Below are 27012 nucleotides of genomic sequence, written 5' to 3'. Positions count from 1 at the left end.
AGAAACACCTCCCCCTCCACCGCCTGCCAACAAGAGGCAGTTTACTCTGTGCCTCTACTCTTGGCTCTAGGTTTCTGTCTCATGCAAAGGCATAGCACTCGTCAACAGGGACCCAAAGCAGGACAACCACCACACTTTCTGCAGACTGAGGCGGGGCTAGCAACACTGTCACATCCAGCCCTGCTTCTCATTACTGCCTGGCTTGCTCTGGGCTGTTAGAGCCCAAAGGGGAACTCCTAGCCTGCAGTCCTGACTCTGGGGGTGGTTTGGGGCCCTCACAGAGGGCCCTGCAGAGGCCTTCTCAAAGCCTCCAGGACAGCTCCTGCTCCTGTCCTGCCTCAAAGCCTATAGTAGGCCAGGGGCAGGCCAGGCAGCACCTCATTCCAGAGGCTTTCCACGGATAAGCAAGAATCCCAAAGAGCACTTGAAGTGATGCAACCTCTGTTCCCCTTTCTCTTCAGCCTTTCACCAGCCAGGCAAAGTGAGCCCTGTCCCTCCCTGATGGAAACATGACCACGGTTCACCACCACCCTCAGGACAAAGTCTCAATTCCTTTTATCATCATCCATGTCCTGGCCAGGCACCTCGGCCCCCACCATTCTTGGCTGTGACTTTCTGGGAAGTCAGCAGAGGCCTGTTCTACCAGTAAAGCAACTGCAAATTTCAAACAGGTTCCTTTCTCAGATGAGGCCTCCGCTTCCCCTCTGGTCCACTTTGCTCCTTGCCTTCCTCAGATGTCCCATAGCTGTTAACACCCCCATGATCTCAAGAGGACTCAAGTCATCACAAAATGTAGTCCAGGTCCCTACACACCTAAGAGCTCGTGCTCAATGAGACACATCCTGGGAGAGGGGCCGGGATCCTAGATGAAGGCAGAATCCTGGCTCATACAGCCTCTTTTTCCTTCCCACTCAAAGATGAGCATTTCTGAGGCCAGCCTACACAGGAGAGCCAAATGCAGGGAGGTCTGACCACTCAGGAAAAATCAGAGGAAAAAGGGAGCAGAGAGACCTGAGCTGAGACCCTGGGACAGCAGGATCTTTGCCTGACGCACTGTCTCTGCTTTGGGAGTTCTATCTAGCTCAGGAGACAGCTATGTATCAACTTACCCCTTATCACCGTTGAAGCTGGTAGAGTGGAAAGTGCCCGCATCTGGCCAGGGGTCTGCTCTGAATCTTATATCCTACCTCCAGTCTTTTCTGGAACCCACTTTTGGGGCTTAACACAAAAGAGGTCAACCACTGGCCTTAGACCTCATCTTGGGCCTGAATAACCTAAAGCTTCAGGCTCCAAGTCAATCCACCAATCTGTGGTTAATCCGAGAACGCTCTTCCCCCTCCTTCAGAGTTTAAGTTATTTGCCTCCCTGTTGGCTTGGGTCACTGGGCCTGACAAGCAGGTCCTCCACCAGGAGACCAGCAGCCCTAAAGAGCACAGGTGCACCTAGTATAGCCCTGGACCCTGTCCCCGAATAAGCCAGCACAAGCTGAGAAGGCCAACAAGTGAGTCTTCACAGAGCTCAGCTGTTCTGTGCCTGGCTCACAACTGGGGGCCTGACTTCTAGGGATAGCCCACTCAGAGATGCTGAACACAGATGTTAAGAACTTCTATCCCTAGGACTATACTCCTTCTCCACCGGGCCACATATTTGAAATGGGTTTCACAGATCATTTAACCAGCAAACTGGGGGCAGAGAAGGCAGGTATCTAAGTATCTAAGTTATCTAAGTGTCTAAGTATCTAAGGCATCTTGGTATCGAAGCAAGGAAACCTCAGGGTATGAAAACACTACTGCTCTCTTCAGGACCCAGAGTCCCACTGACACCAAGTCGGACTCTAATTTCAAAATGCCCTGACAAGAATGGGGCAAAGTGAAGCTTATTTAAAAGACAAAGTCTTTGGGATGCCTGGCTGGCTCAGTTGGTAGAGCACGCGATTCTCGATCATGGGGTTAGAAGTTTGAGCCCCACATTGGATACAGAGATTAATAATATAATCTTTATTTATTTTTTTAAGGTTTTATTTATCGGGGAGAGAGAGAGAGAGAGAGAGAGAGCGAGCGCACGCATGCACAAACACATAAGCAGAGGCACAGTGGGAGAGGGAGAAGCAGGCTCCCACCTGAGCAGGAACCTGATGAGGAACTTGATCCCAGAACCCTGGGATCATGACCTAAGCTAAAGACAGATGCTTAATTGCCTGAGCCACCCAGGCGCCCCAAGAATAAAATCTTAAAAAATATATATATATATAGATATTTTTTAAAAGGTTTTTTGAAGGGAGGTTGGCTGTATGCATCATGAATGAGGCTGTGCTGCAGCAATAACCCTGGGTGGCTCTTAGACGATCTTGTGCTCAACTGTGGGTTTTTTTTTTTTTTTTAATTAGTTCAGTGAGTTATCTTTTTTTTTTTTTGTAAGAGTTTATTTATTTATTTGACAGAGAGCGATCACAAGCAAGCAGAGAGAGAGAGGGGAAAGCAGGCTCCCCGCTGAGAAGAGAGCCCGATGCGGGGCTCAATCCCAGGACCCTGAGATCATGACCTGAGCTGAAGGCAGCGGCTTAACCCACTGAGCCACCCAGGCGCCCCTTAAATTTTAAATTTTTAATCTTAAATTTTTTAAATCTTTAAATTTTAAATCTTAAAAATGATTAAAAAAAATCATTAAGAAAGGAAAGAACTAGGGGTGCCTGGATGGCTCAGTTGTTAGGCATCTGCCTTCGCCTCGGGTCATGATCCCAGCCAGAGCCCTGGGATCGAGCCCCGCGTCGGGTTCCCTGCTCGGCAGGAGGCCTTCTTCTCCCTTTCCCACTCCCCATTTGTGTTCCGTCTCTCGCTGTCTCTGTCAAATAAATAAATAAAATCTTAAAAAAAAAAAACTAGTGTCTTATTATGCACTCTTTTAAATGTTGACTATGAGGCCTCATTTGTTCCACTATAAACAGCAGCTTACTGGTTTATTATGAAAAGGATGTAACTCAGGAACAGCCACATGGAAAAGCAGCTTTGGGCAACACACAGAAGGGGCACAGAGATCCCGTGCTCTCTGAGCACACCACTCTTCCCCAATCTCCACTGTCTACCAGTCTGGGAGCTCCTGCTCAATTGTTTTTTTTTTTTTTAAGATTTTATTTATTTATTTGCCAGAGAGAGAGAGAGAAAGCGAGCACAGGCAGGCAGAGTGGCAGCAGAGGCAGAGGGAGAAGCAGGCTCCCTGCTAAGCAAGGAGCCCAATGTGGGACTCGATCCCAGGACGCTGGGATCATGACCTGAGCCAAAGGCAGCCACCTAACCAACTGAGCCACCCAGGCGTCCCTCAATTGTTTTGTATAAGATGCTCACTCCTATGCGAAGCCAACTTGGTTCCCTGGTTTCCAACCACCTTTCTGACAAGCCCGCCACCACCACCAGCTCTGCCCTCACGGAACTCTGAACTCAAGGGAGCCATGGGCTACGCACACGGAAGACACGCTGATAAGGCTTCCAGGACGGGGGTGCCACAGCTCACACATCTGCACTCAGATTTTTAAGAGAGCACAAGGGCAAGGCTAAGGGGAGCAGAGACTTATTCACAGATCTCCCATTATGGGGTAGCTACATGAGAAAGCCTTCGGGGCAATGTCCAGAATGATGTCTCACAGGCGGTAAACATGAGGAACTTGCTACTCTGAGACAGGAATCCATCCTTAACCATGTTTGGGTCACTCCTCCTTTTGAGAATACTGAAAACCATGGATGATCTTCCTATCCTAACTCAAAACTGTCCAGTGGTTTTTGTTTTTTTTTTTAAAAGGACGTATCTGTGCCTGCATACAAAATTCTGGTTAATTTCAAAGGTTCTCAGATCACCTGATGCTAACAGCCTTCCTCTTAACTGGTAGACAATATGTGACTTAGATACGTACCGGAGAGTCATAAAAACATGCTAACAGAAGCTGGAACGTACCTGTTTTGTAGAGTAATTAACAACATTCTCCAGCTACGATATGCCAGACCGTGTGTTATGAGGGCACCATGACGATCTCCCTTTTACAGACCAAGAGACTGAGATTTGGAGGATGAGGTCAACTGCCCACAGGCATGCAACTAGGAAGTGGCAGAGCTCAGACTCAAGCCCAGGTTTGTCCAGCTCAAAAATCCATGTCCCTCCCATCTCACTAAATGGCTCTCACCTGATGATGTTCTTTTGGGCTGCTGAGAGCCTGAGTTACATCTGGATCATGGCCCCAGACCCCACCCACTGACTGGACTCAAAAGAACTATGCCAAGAGTCTGGGACCATGTCATCATATATATGGCTGACCATACATGATATTCAGCACTGCAGTCCAAGTATTCTGGGGAAAAAAATAAAAGTACCAGGCACCCAACAGGCCCCTTTCCTTTCCTGGGGCATGATGGGTCACCAGCAAGTACCTGATCTAGGATATAGTTGCGTTTCTTGCGGGCGGCAATTTGGATGAGGCGGTTGAGGCACTGGGTGGCCTGCTGGATGAGGACATCCCAGCGGCCGGCGTAGTTTCGCTGCCGGCGTAGGCCCATCACCTGTAGGCAGAGGGTGGTGAAGGGGTGGGTGGTCCTGGCTGCAGGGCAGCACTGGAGTGGGGGGAAGGGGTATATATGTAGAGACCAGAGGCCATCCTTACCCGCATTTTATCCATGATGGCATTGGTACCCAGAATGTTGTACTTCTTGGAGGGGTTGGAGGCCGCGTGTCTGACGGCCCACGTGGTCTTCCCAGCAGCAGGCAGGCCCACCATCATCAGAATCTACAAGAATGGGACAAAGAGGGACACTGAAGCAGTAGCAGTGGGTGGCATGGAGGCCTGGCGCCACCCTCACTCACTGGTGACCTCAAGGGTAACCCAACCTCATGGCTGCCTCTGGAAAACAGCAGCAGTAACTGCGTCTACACAGTGCTGTTGTTGGGATTCAAAGACATGAGGGCTGTCAGACTCTTACAGATGGCCTTGCACAGGCCGAGCACAAAATCAAGTGCTGTTCTTGTGAATATTAACACTTTGGTTCAGGCAGGATTAAGCGCCTTCTGACAGGGAAAACCCCGGACAGGGTCACGCACTGAGAATGGTGCATGTAGCGGCCAGGAGAAGCGGTACAACCCTCCTGGAGGCCGAGAAGGGGACAGTCTATATGCAAGAGGACAAGCATGGTATTTTAGTACATTCAGAATCTGGCAAACATGAGATACAACCTAAATACCCACCAAGAGGGGAGCAGTTCGTTTGTCAGGCCATTAAAAATGGGTTTAAAAAGAGGGCTTCATGTAGTTGGCTAAAGCTCACAAAATAATGTTGAGTGAAAAGGGCAGATATCAAAATGCTTATACTTTATCATCTCAAATTATAAGTGTGTGTATACAAAACAGGCACCCAGCACAGTAAAAAGGATAGACAGCCTAAGCTCGAAAACTTTATTGGTGAACTTATTTGCAGATAGTGGAATTATGAGAAATTAACTTCAGTGTTTAGTTTTTTAGGAATAAGTATAAAAATCACTTTTGTATCTGAAAAACCATCATTTTGAGAGCAAAGCTCCCTGGTAGAGCTTCTGCAGCCAAATCACCCCCAAGATCTCGTCATTTTTGTTCATCAGACGGTCTTGGCCTCCCTGAAGGAGCCATGTGGAAGAAGTCACATGACACTTTCTTTGGGAACCTTTCCAAGACTTAGGTCTTTCACCTCAGCCTCTCCCTCCTCCGCGCAAGGCACACCATGGCTCCCCTCTCCTCTCTCTCCCAGCCCTGGGAAGCCTAGAGCAAGCGGTCCTCCACCCAACTCCAAGGTTACTCCCTTCCTGAGCTATGCTCTCACCACCTGGCTGCAGTGTCTCCCCTCTGCCTTGGCACCAACATGGCTCTGGAGAGGTGGCCTCCAATGTGGTCTTCCAGGCCCACTCACCTCACACTCTGCCTTGCTCTTTGGTCCAACAGTGCCCCGGGTCCGCTCACTCAGGGGAAGGTGCTGGATAAAGGTGAAGCCTGGGAGGACGGAACAGTAGGGCTCTGCCCGCTGCCCGAAGTTGAACTCCACCGCACAGTTCTTCACCAGGACATGAGGGTAGAGGGCCTGACCGCCCAAGGCTTCCTTCTGGATCCGGAAGGCAATGCCCATCCACTTCCCATTCTTGGTGAAGGAGAGTTCCACATCATTTCCACATTCAAAGTCCTAGGAGAAAGAGCCAAAGGAAGATAACTGTCAACGCTCAGCTTCAGATAGAGGGAAGCAAAGCTAGGAGGGAGCAGATGCGGGGAGTGGAAATACAGCCGCCTTCCCACATTTAAGTGTCCCCCCACCCCCCACCCGCCAGCAGATACATGAGGCAGCACCAGGGAACAGCTGAGAAGGTGTGGCCAAAGCCCTCCTTGTCCCCAAACCCCAAAGCTGGGGGATGTGACATGTGTCATTTTAGGAAGGTCCAAGTCTTGTGCCTAAGACAAATATTGACAGAAAAGGCGATTCCGTCTGTCCTCGAGCCCAGCAAGAGTAGTCTGCAAAGAGAACAGATGGAAGGAAAGCCACAGCAGGGCTTCTCCAGTGAAGCCCAGCTCTAAAATGCTTTCATTCGTTTGTTTAACACACGTTCCGCAGCTCCTGCTCTCCCTGGGGCATAGATCTGTCAGTGATCCAGGACTGTTGGAGCACGGGGCCTGGTGCGGCATCAGACAAGGACACTATCCTAATTTGGTAAGAGCACTACCCAGGAGCAAGATTCTCTGAGGAAGGGACCTGCAAGCCAAGTCCTGAACAATACATGGAAATCAGCCAGGTCTGCGGGGGGAGGAGACAGTCCTACAGAGCAGTGTTGTTTGTGTACAAATTCGATGGGGAGAGAACAAAGGGTCAGCCTGGCTGAAGCACACAAGATGAGGAAGAAGGAACTTCAGGTGCGGAGGGAGAGCCAGGCGCTTGTCCATTCAAACCCCACCGAGTTCCTATGGAGCAGCTGGAGCTCAGTGGTTAAGACCATCTGGGAAGGCAGACTGCTTCAACTCTGCTATTTACTAACCGTGTGACCTTGGGGTTCATCTACAGTTTCCTTATCACACAAGGGGGGCCATGACAAGACTATGCTGCAAACAGGACTAAGTGGGTTAATGGGACCGATGAGTCCGAGACGCCAAGCACCGTGGGGAGACATGGTCCCTGTCCTCTGCGTTGTGAGGGGCTCTTTGTCACCTCGGGAGTTTGGACTCCATGCTGATGGCAGAGCAGAGCCCCTGACTTGTTTCAAACAGGGGAGGGGCTTGGTCAAAGCCGCTTCAGGAAGATCATTCTGGGTGCAAAGCAAAGGTTTACATTTAAGGGAGACTCAAAATGTGGGATCAGATGGCTGCCTGAAGCAAAGCACAAGGTCAGGTTCCCGATTAAAGTACAAGACCTGGTATTCTTTTCCTCTGGAGTGGGGAGACCACCTTGGAACCTGTCCTTAAGAAGTGGCGAGAATCCCTTTCTCTAAGTAGCTTCCTCACCAGTGTCCTCAGCGCTCACAGGACACAGCTCAATATGGTCCTTATCTGTTCATCTCTAAATGCCCACAGAGGTCAAGATCACGCAGGGCAGACACCCAAACATCTGGCAAAGGGACTCCTGCCCAATCCCTGCAGCAGGATCCCCACCATACCTTCTCATGTGAGCAAGAGTGGCCGAGGTCACCTTTGCTCTCACATGGAGATGAGCATCCCGGGGGTCAGTCTTCCTTACGGCCACCAGCCTCACTCAGGGAGCTTACTATATTGTACAGAAACCAGCACCCTCAACTGACAAATCCACCACCCATGGGACCATCTGTCCAAGAGGCAAGGGTGGTCCTGTCAGTCCTGCTAAAACACCCTGTGCCGGTCCAGGGTCTCGAATTTCAAAGTCATCATGCCCAGTGTTATCCTCAGTCGTCTATAAGGCTCTAAGCACAATATTCCTTATGGTCTGCTGAAATGGGTTCTACGGTTCTCGCTGCCTGACAGCCATTGTGTCCTCTTCTGCCAATGTTGAGAACTTGGGATCTAACACAAATGGGCTCCCCCTGGCTTCCCTCGGGCTCCTAGTCTTCACACCTCCTCCAAGCCATCACTCCAAGCCTTCTAAAAAGTTATGGCACCCTTTGAAAAAAGGAAACTGTGCACGGGATCTTAAAAACAGAAGGAGTGGGGTTTCTGGCTGAATGATCTAGTTGCAGCAGGAGTCAAGGCCTGTAGTTACGCACTAGCACACGCTCACAGAGCCTCATGCTCCGATGGGACAGAATCCAGGGGATGCTGCCATACACTGAGGCTGTGTTAAGGTGCCACAGCCTCTCTGGAGCGCAGTCTTGGTGGCAGCAACCGAAACTTAAAAATACACCTCTGATGGTGCCTGGGTGGCTCAGTTGTTAAGCGGCTGCCTTCGACTCAGGTCATGATCCCAGGGTCCTGAGATTGAGTCCCACATCAGGCTCCCCGCTCTGCAGGAAGCCCCGCTTTCCTTCTCCCACTCCCCCTGCTTGTGTTCCCTCTCTTGCTGTGTCTCTGTCAAATAAATAAATAAAATTTAAAAAAAACAAAAAAAACAAAAAAACCCCAAAACACCCCACCTCGGACCTAGAAATTCCACTTTCAGGAATAAACGCTACAGGTAGATTCTCATAAGAATGCAAAGACGGATGTGGTGCCAATCACTCAGCCCAGCACTGCCAACTGTGCTCCAATGGGGAAGTGGGAGACCCAGGCGATCTAAGTGTGGAAACACAAAAAGAACCCCAAGATACTGTGGTACATTGGGACAGGACAAGCCGCCACTGCAGCATCGACTACCCCAGCAGACTGCTTCCCGAGCCATCAACAGGAGATTGGCTAAATGAAGGCCAGGTAAACTGATGCTTGCGTCAGAGTATGAGGCAGCCACCAGATGAAAAAGGGAGACACTAAGCGAATGTCCACTAACAGAGAACTGAACATATGAACACGGTAGGTGCACACGACTGCAGACTATGTGCAAGAACCAAAAGTCTAGGTAATGACAGCAAAAATCTCTAAGACAAATAATTAAGCAAAAACCAACGTGAAACAACACGGGTGCTGTGCTACCTCTTCTGTAGAAGAAGGGAGATGACCATCATCTTTCTTGTATTTGGATGAAGAAATCCTGAGGACCGGGGGTTCCTGTGTGCTGGGAGCGTGTGTGACCACATGTGGAGGGGAAAGGCCTACAGGAGACTTTGCACTGCGCATCTTCTGACATTATCTCTCTTGATATCTTTGGAAATCAGATGAGTTCCTTAACTATTCAGAAATGTTTTTAACTGAGCTAAATCTACATTATTTGTGTGAAGAAGAAAAGACAGCCAAGATTGACTGTTACATGGGAAATTAAAATGTAAAGTTTAGAGCAGTTTGTAGAGCATAAATGTGGTGAATTTTTGGTTAAGAAAACATGTTTTTTATTAAAAAGATAATGAGGTCATGAAAGACAAGAGAAGGCTGGGAAACTATTTCACACTAAAGAGCCCTGACAAGAAAATGCAATCCATGACCCTGGACCAGGACAACATTGCTCTAAAGGATACTGCTGGGACAACTGACAAAATTTAAATGTGACTGTGGAGGAGATAATAGTATTATATCAATGTTAAATTCGATAACTGTGTTGTGGTTAAGACTGCAGCTTTATTCTTACAAAATGCAGGCTAAAGGACTAAAAACCAAAAACATGACGTAGGCACCCTAGTCTCCAGTGGACCAGATACCAATCAGACACAGACACCGCTATGTTTGAGAAATGGTAAAAGCAAACTGGCGAATGTTAGAATCTGGGCAAGACTGAGGTTTCTTTTCTTTTTTTTTTTTAAGATTTTATTTATTCATTTTACAGACAGAGATCACAAGTAGGCAGAGAGGCAGGCAGAGAGAGAGAGAGAGGGGAGGAAGCAGGCTCCCTGCTGAGCAGAGAGCCCGACGCGGGGCTCGATCCCAGAACCCTGGGACCACAACCCGAGCCGAAGGCAGAGGCCCTAACCCACTGAGCCACCCAGGCGCCCCAAGACTGAGGTTTCTTAAGGATTTTGAGTTTGAAATCATCTTCCAGTCAGAGTGAAGGGGAAAAAAAGAGTCCATGGGTACAAACAAGGGTGGGGGAGGAGAACAAGACCAAGAGGAAGCACCCATGGGGCGCCTGGGTGGCTCAGTGGGTTAAGCCGCTGCCTTCGGCTCAGGTCATGATCTCAGGGTCCTGGGATCGAGCCCCGCGTCGGGCTCTCTGCTCGGCAGGGAGCCTGCTTCCTCCTCTCTCTCTGCCTGCCTCTCTGCCTGCTTGTGATCTCTCTCTATCAAATAAATAAATAAAATCTTTAAAAAAAAAAAAAAAAAAGAGGAAGCACCTGGGTAGCCACCTCGCCTGAGGTCTCATGGCACACTTGACGACATCTAGAGCTCCTAATGGTAACAGCGTTAAGTATTATTTACTGAGCACTTACTCTGCTCCAGGCAATGTTAAAAGTGTTCTAATGGACTGGCTTAATGGCCCAACACCCAACTCAGCAGACTCTCATAGAGAGCATGCTGAAATACGGGGGTGGAGGGTGCAGGAGGGGGGCTACCCAGTGCTGAGTGGACAAGCAGGAGCTGGGTCCGGGGAGTCTAGCCCCAGAGCCACAGCCATTGTGTACAGCACCGTCAAGTGTCAGTCACTGTTCTCAGGGACTGAAGTTGGACCGTAGACAGCCATCCTTTATCTTGTTCTGTTCAGCATCCACCCCTGCACTTCTAGAAGACACTGCACTGTAGGAAGCCTGGCTCAAGCAGTGTGATGTGAAGGAAGGGAGATGTTTTGGGAAGAGAGGGTGCCACAGTGGGGCGAGAGCCAACAGCACTGCCTTAAAAGAGAGCAGAAAGGCTATTCCAAGCAAGGAGGAAAGAAATTCCTGGGTGTGTTTAGAAAATATCCCTCTCATATCTAGGACTGGAGAAAGGCTGTACACACCTGACAATCCCAAACCTTACCAAGGTGCCATGTGACAGCTTTGCACAAGACCAAAGAGGGTAGAATGGCAGCATCTTGCCCAAAATGAGAGCCAACATTTCCATCTGATAAAGAGACAAAGAGCTGTGGCAAAAGCTGCTGGACACAGGGCAGATAATGGACAGAGGTTTTCTGAGAAAGAAGCCTGCAGGTCCAGCTGATAGGACCAACGTCTGGTTCCGCCAACTCCCCCAGGCGGCCGGCACTCACCGCAAAGCAGCCAATCACATCATTCTCTGCAAACTTGTCTCCGTAGTTCTCAAACCGGCTGTTGGTGGACTTCTTCCCAGTGCCTCCATAGCCATAGGAGAAAGGCTCTTCACCTGATGGAAGAAACAGGCAAAAGCTGGTTAAACCTGCCATGGTCCCAACAGCCTTTATGGCTGCCACAAAATTTGGAGGAAAAAAAAAATTAGTTTCTTTACTCATTTTACTAATTAGATGCTTTTGGGTGGATGGGTGGGTGAGAAAGTGAGGAAGGTCCTGCTGAAAGGAAGCCCCTCATTATGCAGCGCTCTAGGAGGCTTGGTAGGTTTAGGTGTGAAGTTGGGAATGGGAGCTGACCTGAACCGCTGCACAAACCACAGCGTTCCAGGTTCCACAGAACCTGGAAAGAGAGGGAGGAAGGGAGAGGAGCTAGGACAAAGGCGGGATGCATGCAGGGGCACAACCTTCCTCGTGACACTCAACATTCAGCCGAGTCTACCAATGACCTCATTTTTGGTGCCAGTGGGTTCTGGGCAGAAATCAGGCAAGGGCCTGGGTTCTGCTTCTGGAGACCGTGAGGTTTACATGCTAGGGAAGGCACCAGATTTGCAGGCCACAGAACTGGGGGTTGAAGCAACGGGAGGAGGAGTGAGATCCCGAGGGCCTTGTGTGACACCGGGGGTGTATGGAGAGCCTTGACCAGAAAGGCAGGCGCTGACAGGCATTAATTCCAGGCCCAGCGCTTCTACACACCAGCTGCTGGCCCCGGACATCTGACTGCTCTGGGCTTTGAACCTTTACCTGTATCAACTACCCACCACTTACACCCAAAAACTGAGACAGGGAGGACTCGAGAGGACATGGGCATCTGAATTAAAAAGTGTGAATATCTACCCAATGAAACTGCACACTCCTGACTTAGCATTTCTACTTTTAAGGATCAGTCTTAAGTGAACAGTCAGATCATTACACACAAGGAAAACTTAAGAGTTTAACTGCAAAAGTTGCAATCAACTTACATGATCCACAAAACATTTACAAGTAAGTGACACTACTATAAAATGGAAAACTATGCAGTGGTCAAACAGCTCTACTTATTTACAAAAATATGCCCAGCATCTATCAAGTAGGAAAAAGAAACCAAGCTACAAGATAGTATGCATAGTGTGACCCAGTTTGAGATATACAAAGAACAAAAGAACTGTCCAGAAGACTAGATAAAAATGTTAACACCGCTTATCTCAGAGGTTTGGGAGGATTTTCATTCCCCTCTCTCCAGATGGCCTGAACTGTTACAAAGAGTACACATTATTTTCATAATCAGAATTTTATATGACCAAAGCAAAAGGTCTCAGCATGGGTCATCGAAATCGGTCACTTCGGGCCGGGGTGTCACTTTAGGCCTGCTGAACTTCATTCAAAGCCCCTCAGTTGGTAGCCCCTGCTTCTCTCTGCCAACCAGTCCCCTGCTCCCTGCTTCCCCTTCTACTCTGGGTCTGGCTCTGGACAGAAAACCCCAGACACAAATGTACAGGGCTTGAAGAACTTATTTTCAGCATGGTTTGAGGACAGAAGACAACTGATCTTTTAAAGAAGGGGGTCAGCCTTCTAAAGAGAACTGTGGACCCTCCCCTAAAAGAAGAAGCAGCAATTTTTCATAGAAAAGTTAAGAGGACTGCGGTCCTTCCAGCTGCCTGTGGTCTGTACAGTCTTGTACACCTGAAGACAGGCAGGTGCACCACCCTGGGATAGCTGTGCTCCGAGTCCCGTGCTGGGAAGAGAAGCTTAGGAAGCTTGAGAATCCAGGGACAGAGGCAGCTGCTCTAGTACCCAGACTGCTAGGCTGCCCTCCCCTTACCCAGCTGCGTGCTGCAGGAGTCCAGGGACCAGCCAATACGGACAACGTGTGGGTCGGGCTCTGTGGAAGGAAGGTGCTTCACGGAGATTTCCTCATTGATCTGGGGACAAAGAATAAGAGGGCTCAGAATTGATGCTTGGAGGCTCGTGGATTATAAGGCAATACAAGAGGACAGCACGCAGGCATTAAAAAATCAGCAGTGGCTCTTGCTGCCGGGGAAAAGGTGTTGAGGCCGCTCGGAAGGGCCCAGGAAAGTACATGGCCACAGAGAGAGGCACTTTAAAATACAGTTTTTTTAAGTAAGTATTTAATTATTTGATAAAGAAAGACAGAGAACACAAGCAGGGGGAGCAGCAGGCAGAGGGAGAGGGAGAAGCAGACTCCCCGTTAAGTAAGGAGCCCAACTCGAGGCTCGATCCCAGGACCCTTTTAACACGCTGCAGGGGAAATGGAGACTCTCATATTTAGTGTAAAAGGATAAACTGGCACCATGTCTTTGGAGAGCAATTTAGCAACCTCTGTCAAAACTGCAAAAGCTGTGCTCTGTAACCCAGCAATTTAACTTCTAGTTTACAGATGCACCCATAGGTGCACATGTGACCACACAACACATGCACAAGGATATTCAGTGTGACACCGTTTGTATTAAAAACAGCTCTCCCCACCCACCCATCAGTAAGGCGCTGCCAAAAACAAAAATAAATAAGGCATGCCACGTTACGGCACGTCCGTGCCACAGAAGAGATGAAGCAGCCAGACAGCGAAGCACGGCTGCGGCGCAGGGACAGGACTTGTCATCCAAGACACAGTACTAAGTACAGGGAGCAAAGAGAATGAACAGCACCTTCTGACTTACCTTACAGCCTAGACCGCCTAACAACCATGCGCAGCTGCATTAGTTGGAGGCTTCTCTAAAGTTAACCTGTTCTGTGGACTTCTAGATGCACATTTTCTACATTTTCTGTGTCCAAATCAGGGTAGATATTACAAATGATGTGGTAAGAAAGCACTCTGGAAGTTTAACTGGGTATTTCTCTCTGACAGGCACACAAAACAATGCATGAATCACAACCGACAGACTTAATAAAAAATGATAACCCTCGGTCAGCTCGCCCCTCTAAGAAATGGGGAGACCAGTGCCTATTTCATGATGTATGGCGGGGATTAATGGAGATGTCCATGTAAAGAGCCTGGCACCGTATCTAGTTGTACAAATACTAGCGGTCATAAACAAGTTTGAGGAAAAAAAATACATTTGGATTTACAAGGGACATGCAAGAAATTGTTAACACGTGTTATTTCTGGAGAGAATAGGGACTATGAGGGTTTGAGTCTAACTTCTTTTTTTAACCCTACGCTCTTCTGTGCTGTCTGAATTTTCGTTGAGCATGAGAATGTGTTGTTTCCCTAAACATAACCTGACATGAATCGTGGGGAGACGTTGGTAGAGGATGGCCTGGTGGCAGGACCACTCTTTGTTCAGCTTTCCTTCTGGCCTCACTTTAACTGGCATGGTCCACTTCCATTCTTTCTAGCTCATTTTTCTTCTAAACAACTCCTTTTCCCAGTTCTAACAAACATGTTATCCGTAGTGAGGTTGGCTGTATAATACCTGGGTCAAATCTCACTGAAGGAAAAAAAAAAAAAATATCCCACCAAGGAAAAAATCAGCTTGATGAGGCAACGTATGGCTGGCTTGCTCTCCCGATAGGGCGTTTGGCAATGGCATGGTTCTCTAGAGTCCACCACGCTTCTCTTGCTTGAAAATACATAGTCTATGCTCAATCTCTTTCGCAATCATGGCTCTGAGCAAAGTAGCTGATGAAAGGCTCATCCCAAAAGATGGACCTGCTTTTTGTTCCTAACCCTTCAGTTGCTCCCACTCACCTTCATCTCAAAGCATACACGGCCCCTTCTGACTCCGTAGCTGGCACGGGCTCCTGACCACAGGTAGGCAAAGCCCTCAATTGTGAGAGGGTAGCCACTACTCCGGTCTCGGGCCACCTTGAAGTGGAGATCGCAGTTATCTGTGGAGGAAAAAGTAGGGAGTTTAGCTGATATTTTAAAGATCCAAGAAAAGGACAGGCACAGGCAAAGGTCAGTCCTCTAAGAGTGTTAACCAAGAGTACACAGGCAGACACATCATGAGGGCAGGTTCATGAGAAACCAACCACACTGACTAGCCATTCTCCCATTCGGTAGCAAGGCTCTGGACATTGCAAGCTGGCCCGCACAGGACCAATGCAGCCATCACACGCAGGAACTGAGTTCTCCACCTGGCTGGGCTCCAAGGATGGCAGTCAGAGGAACCCCCAGAAATCATACACAAATGCACTTTACAGGAACGTACATTTGACAGGGAAAGGGTCCGTATCTCATCATGTTCAAGGAACTTAGCATTTCACAAAAAGGTTAATCCCACAGCTATACACTTTAACAATTTCCCTGAGCAAGACTCCTGCTGCCAACAGCTGCACAAGCCTCTGAACCACCCACGCTTGCCTCCCAGGCACCCATGTCCAGGTGCGCCGCAGGCTCCCACTCCCCTGCTGGAGCTCCGACTCTTCCCACTCTTCAAGGAGCCCGTCAGGCCTCCAAGAAAGTCTTTCCTGACTACCCCATCTTTTCTATAAAGGCTGAGAGTTGTAATCTGTACATTTGGCATTTGATCGGCCACTGCTTCACTGACCACTGCCACCCTATACTTAAAAAAGTTTAGCTTTACTCTGGGTATACAGGCTTTGAGATCCTGTGACAGAAGGGACTGTGTACGAGGTATCTGTCTCTCTTCCGAAGTTTGTAGCCACTACTCTATAAATGTGAGCTAAGTAAAGAAACATGTGAGTTGCCGTTAAGGTTCTGCTCTGTTGAAAAGTACTGTGTTCTCAGACCTAATCTGGCTTCATTTAAAGTCAGATTCCCAGGTTCTACCACTGAGATCTTGTCTGAGGAGGGGCAGGGCCTTTTATCAGCACCACCCCAAGGGTTCAGATGCGCTGTCAAGGGGAAGCCACTTATCCAGTGGAAAGAAACTGGATGACGGAGAGCAGGGCGGGCCAGGCTAATGCCTCAGAGGACAAGGTGGCATTAGTTTCACCAGGAACGTGAGCAGTAGATGGAAACTGGGGACTGGCCGTCAAAGAGTTAAGTTTCCCCAGCTGCACTCAGGTTCCCTTCTTTATTAGGTGACAACCCCCTGGGGGTTTGGGGTTTTCCAAACTGCCCTCGTACCCATTCTGAGGAGTGTTACTGAAAGTTCTCTGAGGTATCAGGGCAGGATTATACCTTCCTGAAGGGAAGGTGAGAGAAGAAAAATGACCTGCCCAGAATCCCAGGTAGAGCTGGGAGATCTTCGGCCTCCAAACCAGCACCCTCACTCCAGAGCCTGGTTTCTCACATCCCAGTTTCCCAATACTGACTGCAAAGCAGAATCAGATAGGCACCCCAAGGACTCACATGTGTCGATGGCAACAAGGGTGTCATCAAAGTCATCTTCATCCTCTTCGGCGGGAGGTTGAGGAGAGCGGCCCCTGTCAGGGAAAGGCGTTAAGTCTCATGAGAATGGTTGGATGAGCACAGAGGAAGGGAAATGAAGGTTCTGTTGGAATATACAAGTGGCCTCCAGATGGCTTCCTGGATTTCAGTTTCTTCCCACAGAGGTTAGTTAGCAAAAGCACTAAGCCGCCCTACCCCCTTGCCGCAAGAGCAATGACTGTTGACTCCTAGAGTGGGCATGGGGACTAGAGAGGGTGCCCTCTGCTCAAGAGGGCCAGCAGAAGCATTTAGCTAGCTTGTTCAATGGCTCTCCTCTCACACCCTAAGATTCTGAGCCACGCCCTGTGCCAGCTGAGAGGTGCCTCCATATTGGCCTCAGTTACCAACCCAAGGACACAATAGTCCAGAAGGGACTGGACCATAAAGGGGACTATGCAAGGGCTCAGATCAACCCCAGTCATCACAATCTGTCCACATCTTCCTAAGACTCTGCATCCGCGAATATTTGAAATGACCCATTTTTTTCAGTCTCTTTTTGTCAAGTGTCCTGAATTATGAATGAGACTCATCTCCTACCAAAACACCAAAATGGACTGATGTTAAAATACCACTTATAAGAATAAAGAGAGACTAGAAGGATGGGGCCCAATGCCCAGGGTCCTGCCTGGGACACTGGACCCCTTTCCATCGCGTGCCCAGATCAAGTACCCAAGGCCCATCTGGGAGGCTTCCCTCTGGTGAGTGCCCTTCCAGACCTGCCAGTCTAGGGCAAGCACAGAGCCCTGGACAAAGAAGGACCGCATCACAGATTAAGTTTCATCCTAGAAAGCTTTCCCTGCCAGCCTCAAATCAGAGCAAGTATTCCTTCTTTGCTCTCCACAGGCAGGCAGTCTAGGCCTCTGCACTGCAGGAGGCACTGGGAGAAACTCTTAAGAGGTACTTCCAAATCCTACCTTTAGTCACAGCCAAGAGACCCAGGCCCTGTCTCAGAGTCACAAGCCAGAGAGGATGGACTCCACCAAATAGGAAATAAAACGTGTCAGACAACTGTCTAGACAAGTAGAGAAGAAATGGTCATTCCTAGTTTCTGTGATCAGAAAACTCTTATGCAGAAGTCGAAGGAGGGGAGGGGAGGACTGGGGCTAAGTAGAGGGGTGGAGAGGGCTTGTCAGGAAAGGAAAATGACCAGGGTAGAGGGGCCACTCCCTCCTCTAATCTTCTGACACGCACAGGCACCCTGTGCACCCTGCCTACTGGCCCCACAGGGTGTGGCATACTTATGTGTCTATTTTAGGCCCTACATTGGGACAAAAGAGGGCAAAACCCACTGTCCAAATCCTCCGTGACTGCAGTGTCCAGCCCAAGAGCAAGCATCTTACGAAAGGGGCACGAGTGCGACAATGAACAAACGAGCAGAGGGATGGAAGGGTGTGCTTAGGAGAAGGGTCAGGAAAAAAATCTTTCCAACAAGGGATATTAAGCAGCCATGGAGAATAGACACAGTGCAGGGTAACTGGGCAGTGAGGCAAAGGACTGAAATGGCAGGCTGGCACCTCACGTGTGAAAGGCAAAGCATTTGGACTTTATCCTGCAGGTAATGACAAGGGAGGAGCTGAGGGAAGGAGCAAAAGTTTAGCAAAGCTGAATCTGGCAGTGAGCTCAGGGAGGGCTGAGTGAGGGCGTAAGGGCAGGGAGCGCTCTGTCCCATTCGTTAGTACAAAGGTCCCAGTGGGCACGAGGCTATGGACACAAAACCTACTGAAAAAGGGGTGACTATCGCCTCACAAACCCACCTCCTATCCTCTCGGTGCTCGAAGTACCCCCGTCCCCGGTTTTCTTCGTAAGGCCTCTTGCGACTCTGGAATTGTTGTCTGTCTGGCTTGAGTTGAGATGCTTCGGGCGGGAGGAAGCTGGCGGGTGCTTCTTGTTTCATCTCTGTCTTCACTTCTACTGTCAGGACAAATCCAGACGGTCAAGACACTTGGGAACTCCCTAGCTATCACTTTTCTGGTCCCTTTCACCCAGGAGATGTTGATAGGATCCTGACTGCAGTGACGATGGGCTGGGCACAGGCAGCTTGCTGGGTTCAATGGAAGCCCGCCAAGGGAGCCAAGAAGGCTGTACTGGAGAACAGGGCCAGGGTAAAGGGAGGCCAGAGATGGCCAGCTAGGCCCATTAGCACCAGCAGTTGATGAGGTGACAGATGTCAGTCAGGTAACTGTCAGGGTTCAGGGGGAGGGACAGAGGACTTCAGTACTGAATAAAATCAAGCTCTCTTAAAGGCCGGCCAAAGACAGAATGACTGCCTTTGGCTACTTTGTCAAAGGCCCCATGAAAGCTGGCAGCTATGTGGGCCTGCACCAAGTGGGAGAGAGCCCTAGAAAACTTCTAAGATCCCTTTAAACGGAGATCCCGTGATCCGACATTCTACAATTTCTCCTTCCAGAGAATCTCTCCACCTTAGTCCTTATAAAGCTTCTTTAGTCTGGCAAGGGAGTGGGGGAAGGTTAATTCAACAGGACACTGTGGGCCCACAGCTAACTCCACTGGCTTCAGTCACTCTACCACAAAGCCCAGACTCAATCACTCCAGGTGCAGAGGGTCTACACTTAAGCCAGCCTATAGGTGTGATGGCCTTATTAAGTCACACCACAAACAGAAAGTTAGGATGGGATAACACGCTGTAAACCATGGGAAAGGCCCAGTCTTGGGCAGACTTCAAGACTCAGAAGCAAGACTCCAAGAACCTCCTTAAGAGCAAACTGGACGTAGTACCTATGGCTGATGCTGTGGATCTCTCACATCTCCCCATTGCAGCACTCAACCCCAGACCACCTGGGATCACTCCCCAGCTCTGGCACATACAGAGAAGGTCCCTGGGCCTCCAGGGCAGGGACTGTGCTCACCCATCTTTGGAGAGCCTTCGTGGTCCCAGCACAGAAAATACTCTCCTTGGGCCAAATGATCCCCACAAGTCTCACAGAGCCTGACACAAATCTGCAGTTTAACCTACATTAAAATTAAAATCCTGAGCCACCCTCAAGAAATGCCTGGGGATTTCACTTTGCGGATGAACCAAGAAAGGAATTAGATACGATCAACTAGATTCACTGAGAAAAAGCACCGGGGCCACAACACAGTGAAAGGAATACAAGACTGGGAGGCGGTCCTGGCTCTATCATTACTCCACAGTGGGACCTTGCTTTCAAAAAATAGGACACAAATGGTTGGGACTGCTCCTCATTACCAACAGCAGTGGCCCAGGCACTGGTTTCCCACGTTCTAACCCCAGCTCTGCCATCAGACGACCCACCTCCCCGGTCTGCAAAATGGGAGGCGAGAACTGAGTTACGTCTGGTGTTCTCAAACTGACACTACAGGGAACTTTGTTCTACAAAAACATATTTGGGAAACCCTGGGTTTAAACAATATGACACAGGTTTGTGTGTGTGTGTGTGTTTTTTTTCCCAGTCCAGGACTTTTCAGGGCCTTTAATGCTCTGAGTACAATGATTCTCCCAGGGGTGGGATAGCACGTGTTGCATTTTCCAGATGTATTCTGGCCAAGGAACTCTTTCCTGGGAAGTCCCTAATGATATCTCCTGGAACAACATTCTTCAGAACATGGGAACAACTGGACTAGATTTAGGTCTTTGCTGGATTCTACATTCTAAGATTTTTAAATAAGACTCAAATATGGCCTCTGAGTCTAAACTCTCCAGGGTACTGATACCTACATCTGAAAACAGATACCACAAAGACTCCCCTCTCTCAACACCTGGGAGCAGGATTAAGTTCTCTCCTTCAGAAGAACCCTGCCAGAGTGACAGAGCCCAAATGGACTGCCCAAGAGGAAGACAGGCTTTAGGCAGAAGGTACGGGCCACATACAGATTCTATTTCCCTCAAAAGATATACAATGTGTGCCTTCCCACCTGGGCGATAGGCCTGCTGCTGCTCCATTTCCAGCGGTCTCCTCTCGTAGCCAGACTCGTTCTCTTGCTTGATGACCTGGCTCTCATAGAATTGGTTTTGCCTGGTAATATTGTCCATGACATCTTAAAACAAAAAATGGCCAGTTAGAAGGGTGCTTCTTGGGACCAGAGGTGGCTTTTAGGTGCTATACGATGTCATCCCTACTAGATATAGTAGCCAAAGGCTACAAGGTATGACACCACCTTCAGATGGATAGCTATCTGGGAAATCAGTGGCCCTAGCTGCTGAGGACATGCCCTCTTGTCCCTCAAATGGTGATGCATCTGTGACTGGGTTGTACAGAATCCCAACAAACAAAGCCAATGGAAGTACAATTGGCTCTGGTTAAAGTGAGGAGATGGCAGGGTCAGAGAAGGTATCCAGCTTGACCTTACTCCTAAGTCCCCACTCCAGGGCTGGGGCAACTCTACAGACACCTGGGACTCCATGCAGCAGTTTAAAATCCAATCTAGCTATCCTCTGACACTGTAACGTGTAGGAAGGCTTTAGGGCACAATCTTAAAAACTGCTCAGAGCACAAATGAATCCTTTGTCCACCCAATTCACTCCCATCTGCACAGTCAACCCTCTTTATGAATCTCTTCCACTCCACAAAAGCTACAAAGATAAAGGTACCCAGGGGCGCTGGGTGGCTCAGTCGGTTGAGCTTCTGCCTTTGGCTCTGGTCATGATCCCAGGGTTCTGGGACTGAGTCCCACATCAGGCTCCTTGCTCAACAGGAAGCCTGCTTTGCTTCTCCCTCTGCTTGCCACTACCCCTGCTTGTGCTCACTCTATGTGTCAAATAAATAAATAAAATCTTAAAAAAAAAAAAAAAAGATAAACCCAGTTGAAGGGGAAATGGAAGGTGGGAAGGGAAGGAACTACTAAGAAAACAGGAGTCCTAACAGTGGCCTTTAGACTCATTAGGGAATAAGTCCTGAAATATCTGGAGCTGGGTGGGAAGGATCCTAAGGTGTCTTTAAAAAAAAAAAAAAAAAAAAAAAAGATTTTATTTATTTATTTGAGAGAGAGCACAAACAGGGAGAAGCAGGCAGAGGGAGAGGGAGAAGCAGGCCCCCCACCGAGCAAGGAGCCCCACACAGGGCTCTGATCCCAAGACCCTGGGATAAGACCTGAGCTGAAGGCTGATGTTTAACTGACTGAGCCACCTAGGCACCCCTGAGGTGTCTTACAGAATAAGACTAAGAACAGAAGCTTATTCTTATTAGAATAATATTAACTATCCATAGAGTGCACGCTACACACCAGACCCTAGGGTACAGCTAAGAATAAGCTCAACCCACTGAAGCCTTCAGGTTAGTGAAACAGACATACATTAAACAAATACTTAAAACACAAAAAGCAAATCCTAATTGTGTTCACATCTACGAAGAAATTAAGACAGGGACCCAGAAATTAATAGAGAAGCCTTGACTCAAAGGATACATAGGTGAGAGCTCAGGGATGAGAAAAGAGGAAACATTCGTGGGGTTGGAATAACATGTGAAAGCTCAGAGGTGGGACTAAAACCAGAGTATAGCAAACTCAAGAAGACCCTTGCAGCCAAAGCCAAAGAGAAGTTTGGAAACCCAGGACAAGCAGCAAGCAGGCTTTCCACCCCAGGGGCAAGCTCTGCTAGGTGCCTCTAGGGCCCTACTCATGGCTGTGCCAGGACCAGTAGAACCACAGGGAAGGAGAGACTCTCCTGCCACTTGCTAACTGATTGGATCCTTTCTCAGAGGACAAATACATCTGGGCACAAACCAGGTGCAGCCCAAAGGGAGGAAAGTAACAGATCACGTGGTTTGCTACAGCCCTGTTTACCAGAGCTTGAAGGAAGGGTTGCAGCGGGGTAAGAACGGGGCTCAAAGGATTTTGCCCGGGGCTCAAAGGATTTTGTTGTCGGGATAAAGGGAAAAAGAATGAAAAAGTATCTCCTTAATTGGAACACGGGGAGGGTTTTCCAAACCATTCGGTTTCTTCTGGGCTCCAAGCACAGTGCTTTTCTTCCCACAAATATTCACGTGTCTCTTCTCAAGAATTTCTCCTGTGCCCACAAAGGAAGCCTCACCTGGATAAGCCATGCTTCTGGGGTCCTTCTCCACTCTCTAACATATCCACCTCCTAATAACAGGCAGGCCCAGTGCTAAGAGTCCTACACACGTGACCTCATTCATAACAACCCTGGGGGGCACTATTAGTATCCCTGTTGTGCACACAAGGAAACCAGTTGGAGATACACTGACTTGCCGAAGTCATAGAACCATCTTTAAAACAAAGTCCATCTGAGTCTAACATGCCCTCTTCTGAGGCACCTCTGGCCACTGGGCCTTCCTCCTAGGCATTCCTGCCAGGGCCTCTCCTACCCTAGACATGCACACTGGGCCACTCCTCCCTTCACAGGTCTCTGCAAGGGGAAGTACTCTTTCCTGCATAGACACGTGGGCCCGGGACAATCCCCAGGCTGCCCCCACTGCAAATCTATACAGAGGACATCCCACCTCTCGTGAACCAGTAAATACCCAGTGCCAATTCAATTTCTTGTCTCTTCTCTCTCCCCCTTGCTCTCCTCATTCTCTTAACCCCACGGCACCCTCTTTTCAGAGAAATACCACAGTCGCTGGAGGCCAGAATCTTTTCTACTTACTTCTAAACTTCTCCAATCCCCACTCCACAGTCTGGCTAGAAAACCACGCTTTTCTAACTCCAGATTTCCTCCCCTCCATACCAGAGTCTTCTCTCTTCAGACAATCATAGATCTACCCTATAACCTCTCGTTCTGAGTCATACCTTCTGGTTCTTGCAGCGGATCCCTACTACACCCTGAAACCTGCATTCCCTGGGCACACAAGTGTAACTGTTTCTGAGGACCAAGGAACCTTCTTGTGGAGGAGACACTCAGCCTCAGAAACACTCCCCTCACTCCATCCTGAGGCCCCAAGCCAAGTCAACAGGCTTTCCTTCTCTCTCCCTTCTATACCCTCCCCTCTCCCGTATTTGCTAGACCCATATATGCACTCCTGTACTGGACACAAGGATCCTCTGTCCCCCAGATACTCCATCAACTTCAAACTCCACCAATTTGCTATCTGCCCCACTCCACCCACAGCTACCTCTGTTCTCCAAACACTCCATACAGTTAATCCAAAAGCATTCCGCACTCACCACTGGATTACCTGTTCTCAGAACCTACCCAGCTCAAGACCTCTAGGTTCCCTATCCAGCGTAGCATCCTTCTGTCCCATGCCTGCCTCCAGTGACCAGGGTTCTCTAAACCTTCTCTGGAAGCCAATCTGAAGGTCCCTAGACTTTCCAGCACCAAATGCCCAAGTTGGCCTTACAGTCCTGGATCTCAGAGTCCCCCGGGGCCATCTTCAGAGGCCCGTCCCTCCGAGTCCAAACACATGGCAGCCTCCCACATTCCCTAAACGCTCACTAACCAAATACCAGAGTACTCAGTTCATCAGATCCCCCCCTGGCCAGACACCAGCACCTCCACCTTACCAGCCCATCCCAGTACCAAACAGAATTCCCCATACCCCACCCAGCAGCAAACTCCAAGATCCTCTATTTTCAAAACTCTCCCAGCCCTAAAAATACGGCTCCCGACACCCAGCCTATACGCTGGGCTTAGCAGAGTCCTCAAGCCCACCCAGCTTCAAACCCCTGAAACCGTCATTTCCAAGACCCTCCTCAGTCACCGATTAGAAAGCCTCCTGTTCTTCCGACTCTTCGGCTCCAGAAACCACGGCTTCCGGTCTCCGAGCACTAGACTCCGGAATCCTCTACACCCCCCGGACCTTCCTCATCTCCGAAACCCTGAGCCCCCACTCCAGTATCTCCCCTGCCCCGAATGCCAGGGTCCACCCTCCAGTCGTCCCGAGGCCCACGGCCCTACATCCTTTTCAGCGGCGGGTAGCGGGATCCCCCAATCCTCAGGCCATCTCCCCGACCTCAGGCGCCGGACTTCGCGTCCCACAGCCCTTCCTCGGCCCGGACTCCGGCTCCCCGACCCCCGCCCCGCGCACTCTCACAATGTCCGTCCGGCCCCGAGTAGCCGCCAGGCTCCGGGTGCGGCTGCAGCCCGGACGGCGGTGGCTGCGCGGTCCCCTCCAGCTCGGAGCCCCCCTCGGTCTCGACCTCCTCGTTGTTGTGCCCGGGTCGCCCCGGTTCGTTGTCGGCTTCGAGCTCCCGCTCGTCGTCGGGCTCCTCGGCCTCCAGCGCCGCCTGCAGCCGCTCAGCAAGCTCGGCCTTGAGGCCGCGAGTGTCCAGGCCGCGGCGCTGCAGCTCCTCGCGAAGTTCGTTCACCTTCAGACGGCGCACATCCATGGCCCGGGCCCCCGGGGCGGCCCCCGAGCCCGGCCCGGCCTCCCAGGGCTCTGTCCCCCTTAAACCTTTCCTGTCAGGAGGCGAAGGGGGAAAAGGGGGGGGGCCCGCTCCAATGGCGGCGGCGGCTCAAAATGGCCGCCGCCGCCGCCTCCCCCTCCTCCATGGCCCCATGCGATGCAACACGGGTGCCAATTGGCCACGGCGCGAAGCAACGGGCGCGGGCCTGGAAACTAAGCCAATCAGAGCACAGCTTTCAAAAGAACGGCAATGAAAGGGCTCAGGAGCAGCCAGGGAGGAAGCGTTGGCCTACGTCGCTGCCGCCGCCGGGGCGGAGGGCGGGAAAAGGCGGGAGGCGGAGCACGCGTTGATTGGGTAGTGCCCGCGCGCCCGCTCCCGTAGGGTCAAATGAAGAAAAAGGAGTAAAGACTTGGCCCAATCCGCAATGGGATCTCAGAATGAAAACCACTCTCGGCTTTTCCAGCGCGGTCCTTTCATCAAACTGGGGTCTCCTGTAACACATACCCTGATTGGTCTAAATCTCCCGCCCCTAGAGGAGTCCAAGCGGGTAAAACCCCTAGAACCAATCAAATGGAGGGTCGGCCAACCAATTCCCCCGCCTTCTTTCCCTGTTGCCTTTAAGAAACCGGAAAGATAAATTCGCGAAGGGCCCGCCCCTTGCCGTTAGGGCGGTTTCAAAACAATCTGCCCACCAATCGCAATTATTGTTTTATCTCACTACAGCTAGTAGTGTCGGATCGCTTCAGGAAAAGCTAACCAGATTGGCCGTTCTTCAGCGGACGGCCTCCCAAGTGTCGCCGTAGGGGGAGGCCGACGAGATAAAAGTAGATAAATTATCTCCAATCTGGAAGAAACTCAGTTGCTTTTGTGGAAAGGAACCTTTGGACTTCAGAGAGTACCGAAAGTTTGGAGACCGAGGCTAAGCTGTCAACGGGAGAGAAGCTGTAAAGGAAATCGTATACTCTTCCCTTTGAGAGTTCATCTCAAGGGGCGCCTCTGCCCACGATCACAGCTGCGCCACCGTCTTTCTCTATGGTTGGTACCTTACGTGGAACGGGCGCTCTGCACGCCACCATAGAGCCTCCCCCCTCTAGGACGACCTCCGCAAGTGCGCGGGTCTCTCCACCAGAGCCTCTGAACCGCTTTGCAGTAGCTCTGGCTCTTTGGCGTCGGTACGCCCAAGTTCAAACACACAGGGCTCGTAGTTCAGCCGCACGCTACGAACGCAGAAGCCACAGAGTGTCGCAGTCTCTGCCACTGCACCACCTGTCGCCTCGCACTCCAAACACCCAAAAAAACCTCTGTAAGATACACAATCGGGATACGCGAGACAGACGCCCGATCCCTCTGAGCCATAGCGTAAACGCACAAAAAACCACACACCGCCTCTCCTTCGACAAAAACACGCACCACACAAATAAGCAAATGGCCATGGGCCGGTTCAGATGCATCCCTTAAGGGGATAATACCCCAGACTGCACTGTCGATATGGCCACTACGGTCCGCACAGGCGGGAGGCATCAAATGATAAAGACAAAGAACAGCAAAGCTACAAGCTGACACGGCGGCCCCGACACACAGCACCCACTCAGAAACGGGGCAGACACTCACGTGGGCCCGGAGGTTCCAGTCCAGACACTCCGCCCCTCGCCCACGACCGACTTCCTCTCTCCTCCCAGCTTCCCACAAGGATTTGGTCTAAAAAAGTTTGTGGCCCGGATTGAACTGTCCCCCGTTCTCAGGAGGTGCCACCGGGGGGCGTCCGGGCGCTGCCAAGGGTTTCTCCATGTGCTGCGGGATACACCCAGGAACCGGGGCCCTGGAGGCCTGCAAAGCACAGTGGGGTTGTCTTGGCAGGAATCTCTTTCTGAGCCCGTGATGATTGGAGGTGTTCTGTGCCCGTGTGTCCATGTGAATCTGAACATTTGAGTTTGTGAGTACCTGTTGTACTCGGTGTGTCTGTGTTTACTCTGTAATCTGGGTTACTCTAGTTTCTTCCTATGCCTGGTGAATATCTGCCTTTCCTATGTTTGTAAATATGTTTGTAGCTGTATAATTTTTTGCATCTGTTACTCTGTATGTCCGTGTCTTATTTGTGTCCAAGTGTGCCTCAGTGTGTCCT

General features: G+C 50.1%; 1 protein-coding gene across 6 annotated transcripts in view; it reads right to left on the bottom strand.

The window, feature by feature from the left end:
- HNRNPUL1 (heterogeneous nuclear ribonucleoprotein U like 1) overlaps positions 1-26520 on the bottom strand; it is a 36790-nt gene extending 10270 nt beyond the window's left edge. Inside the window, exons 1-10 of one of the 6 annotated variants that reach the window (XM_047712047.1) lie at positions 26502-26520; positions 20502-20624; positions 18362-18515; positions 16530-16603; positions 14961-15100; positions 13074-13173; positions 11219-11331; positions 5918-6184; positions 4646-4768; positions 4416-4544 (exon numbers count right to left, since the gene is read on the bottom strand). In XM_047712047.1, coding sequence (XP_047568003.1) covers positions 4416-4544; positions 4646-4768; positions 5918-6184; positions 11219-11331; positions 13074-13173; positions 14961-15100; positions 16530-16603; positions 18362-18515; positions 20502-20619 — 1218 coding nt within the window. In that variant the 5' untranslated portion in view covers positions 20620-20624; positions 26502-26520. Of the gene's footprint in view, positions 1-4415; positions 4545-4645; positions 4769-5917; positions 6185-11218; positions 11332-13073; positions 13174-14960; positions 15101-16529; positions 16604-18361; positions 18519-20501; positions 20625-24577; positions 25028-26501 lie in introns of those variants that run through there. The other 5 variants (XM_047712045.1, XM_047712042.1, XM_047712043.1 and 2 more) reach the window with 5 other exon arrangements.
- Between the last annotated feature and the right edge of the window lie 492 nt (positions 26521-27012).

The sequence above is a fragment of the Lutra lutra genome, chromosome 17 (genome assembly GCF_902655055.1).
Source record: "Lutra lutra chromosome 17, mLutLut1.2, whole genome shotgun sequence".
NCBI lineage: Eukaryota > Metazoa > Chordata > Mammalia > Carnivora > Mustelidae > Lutra > Lutra lutra.
Note: the sequence above shows the minus strand (reverse complement) of the source record. Positions and strands in the feature narration are given on the sequence as shown.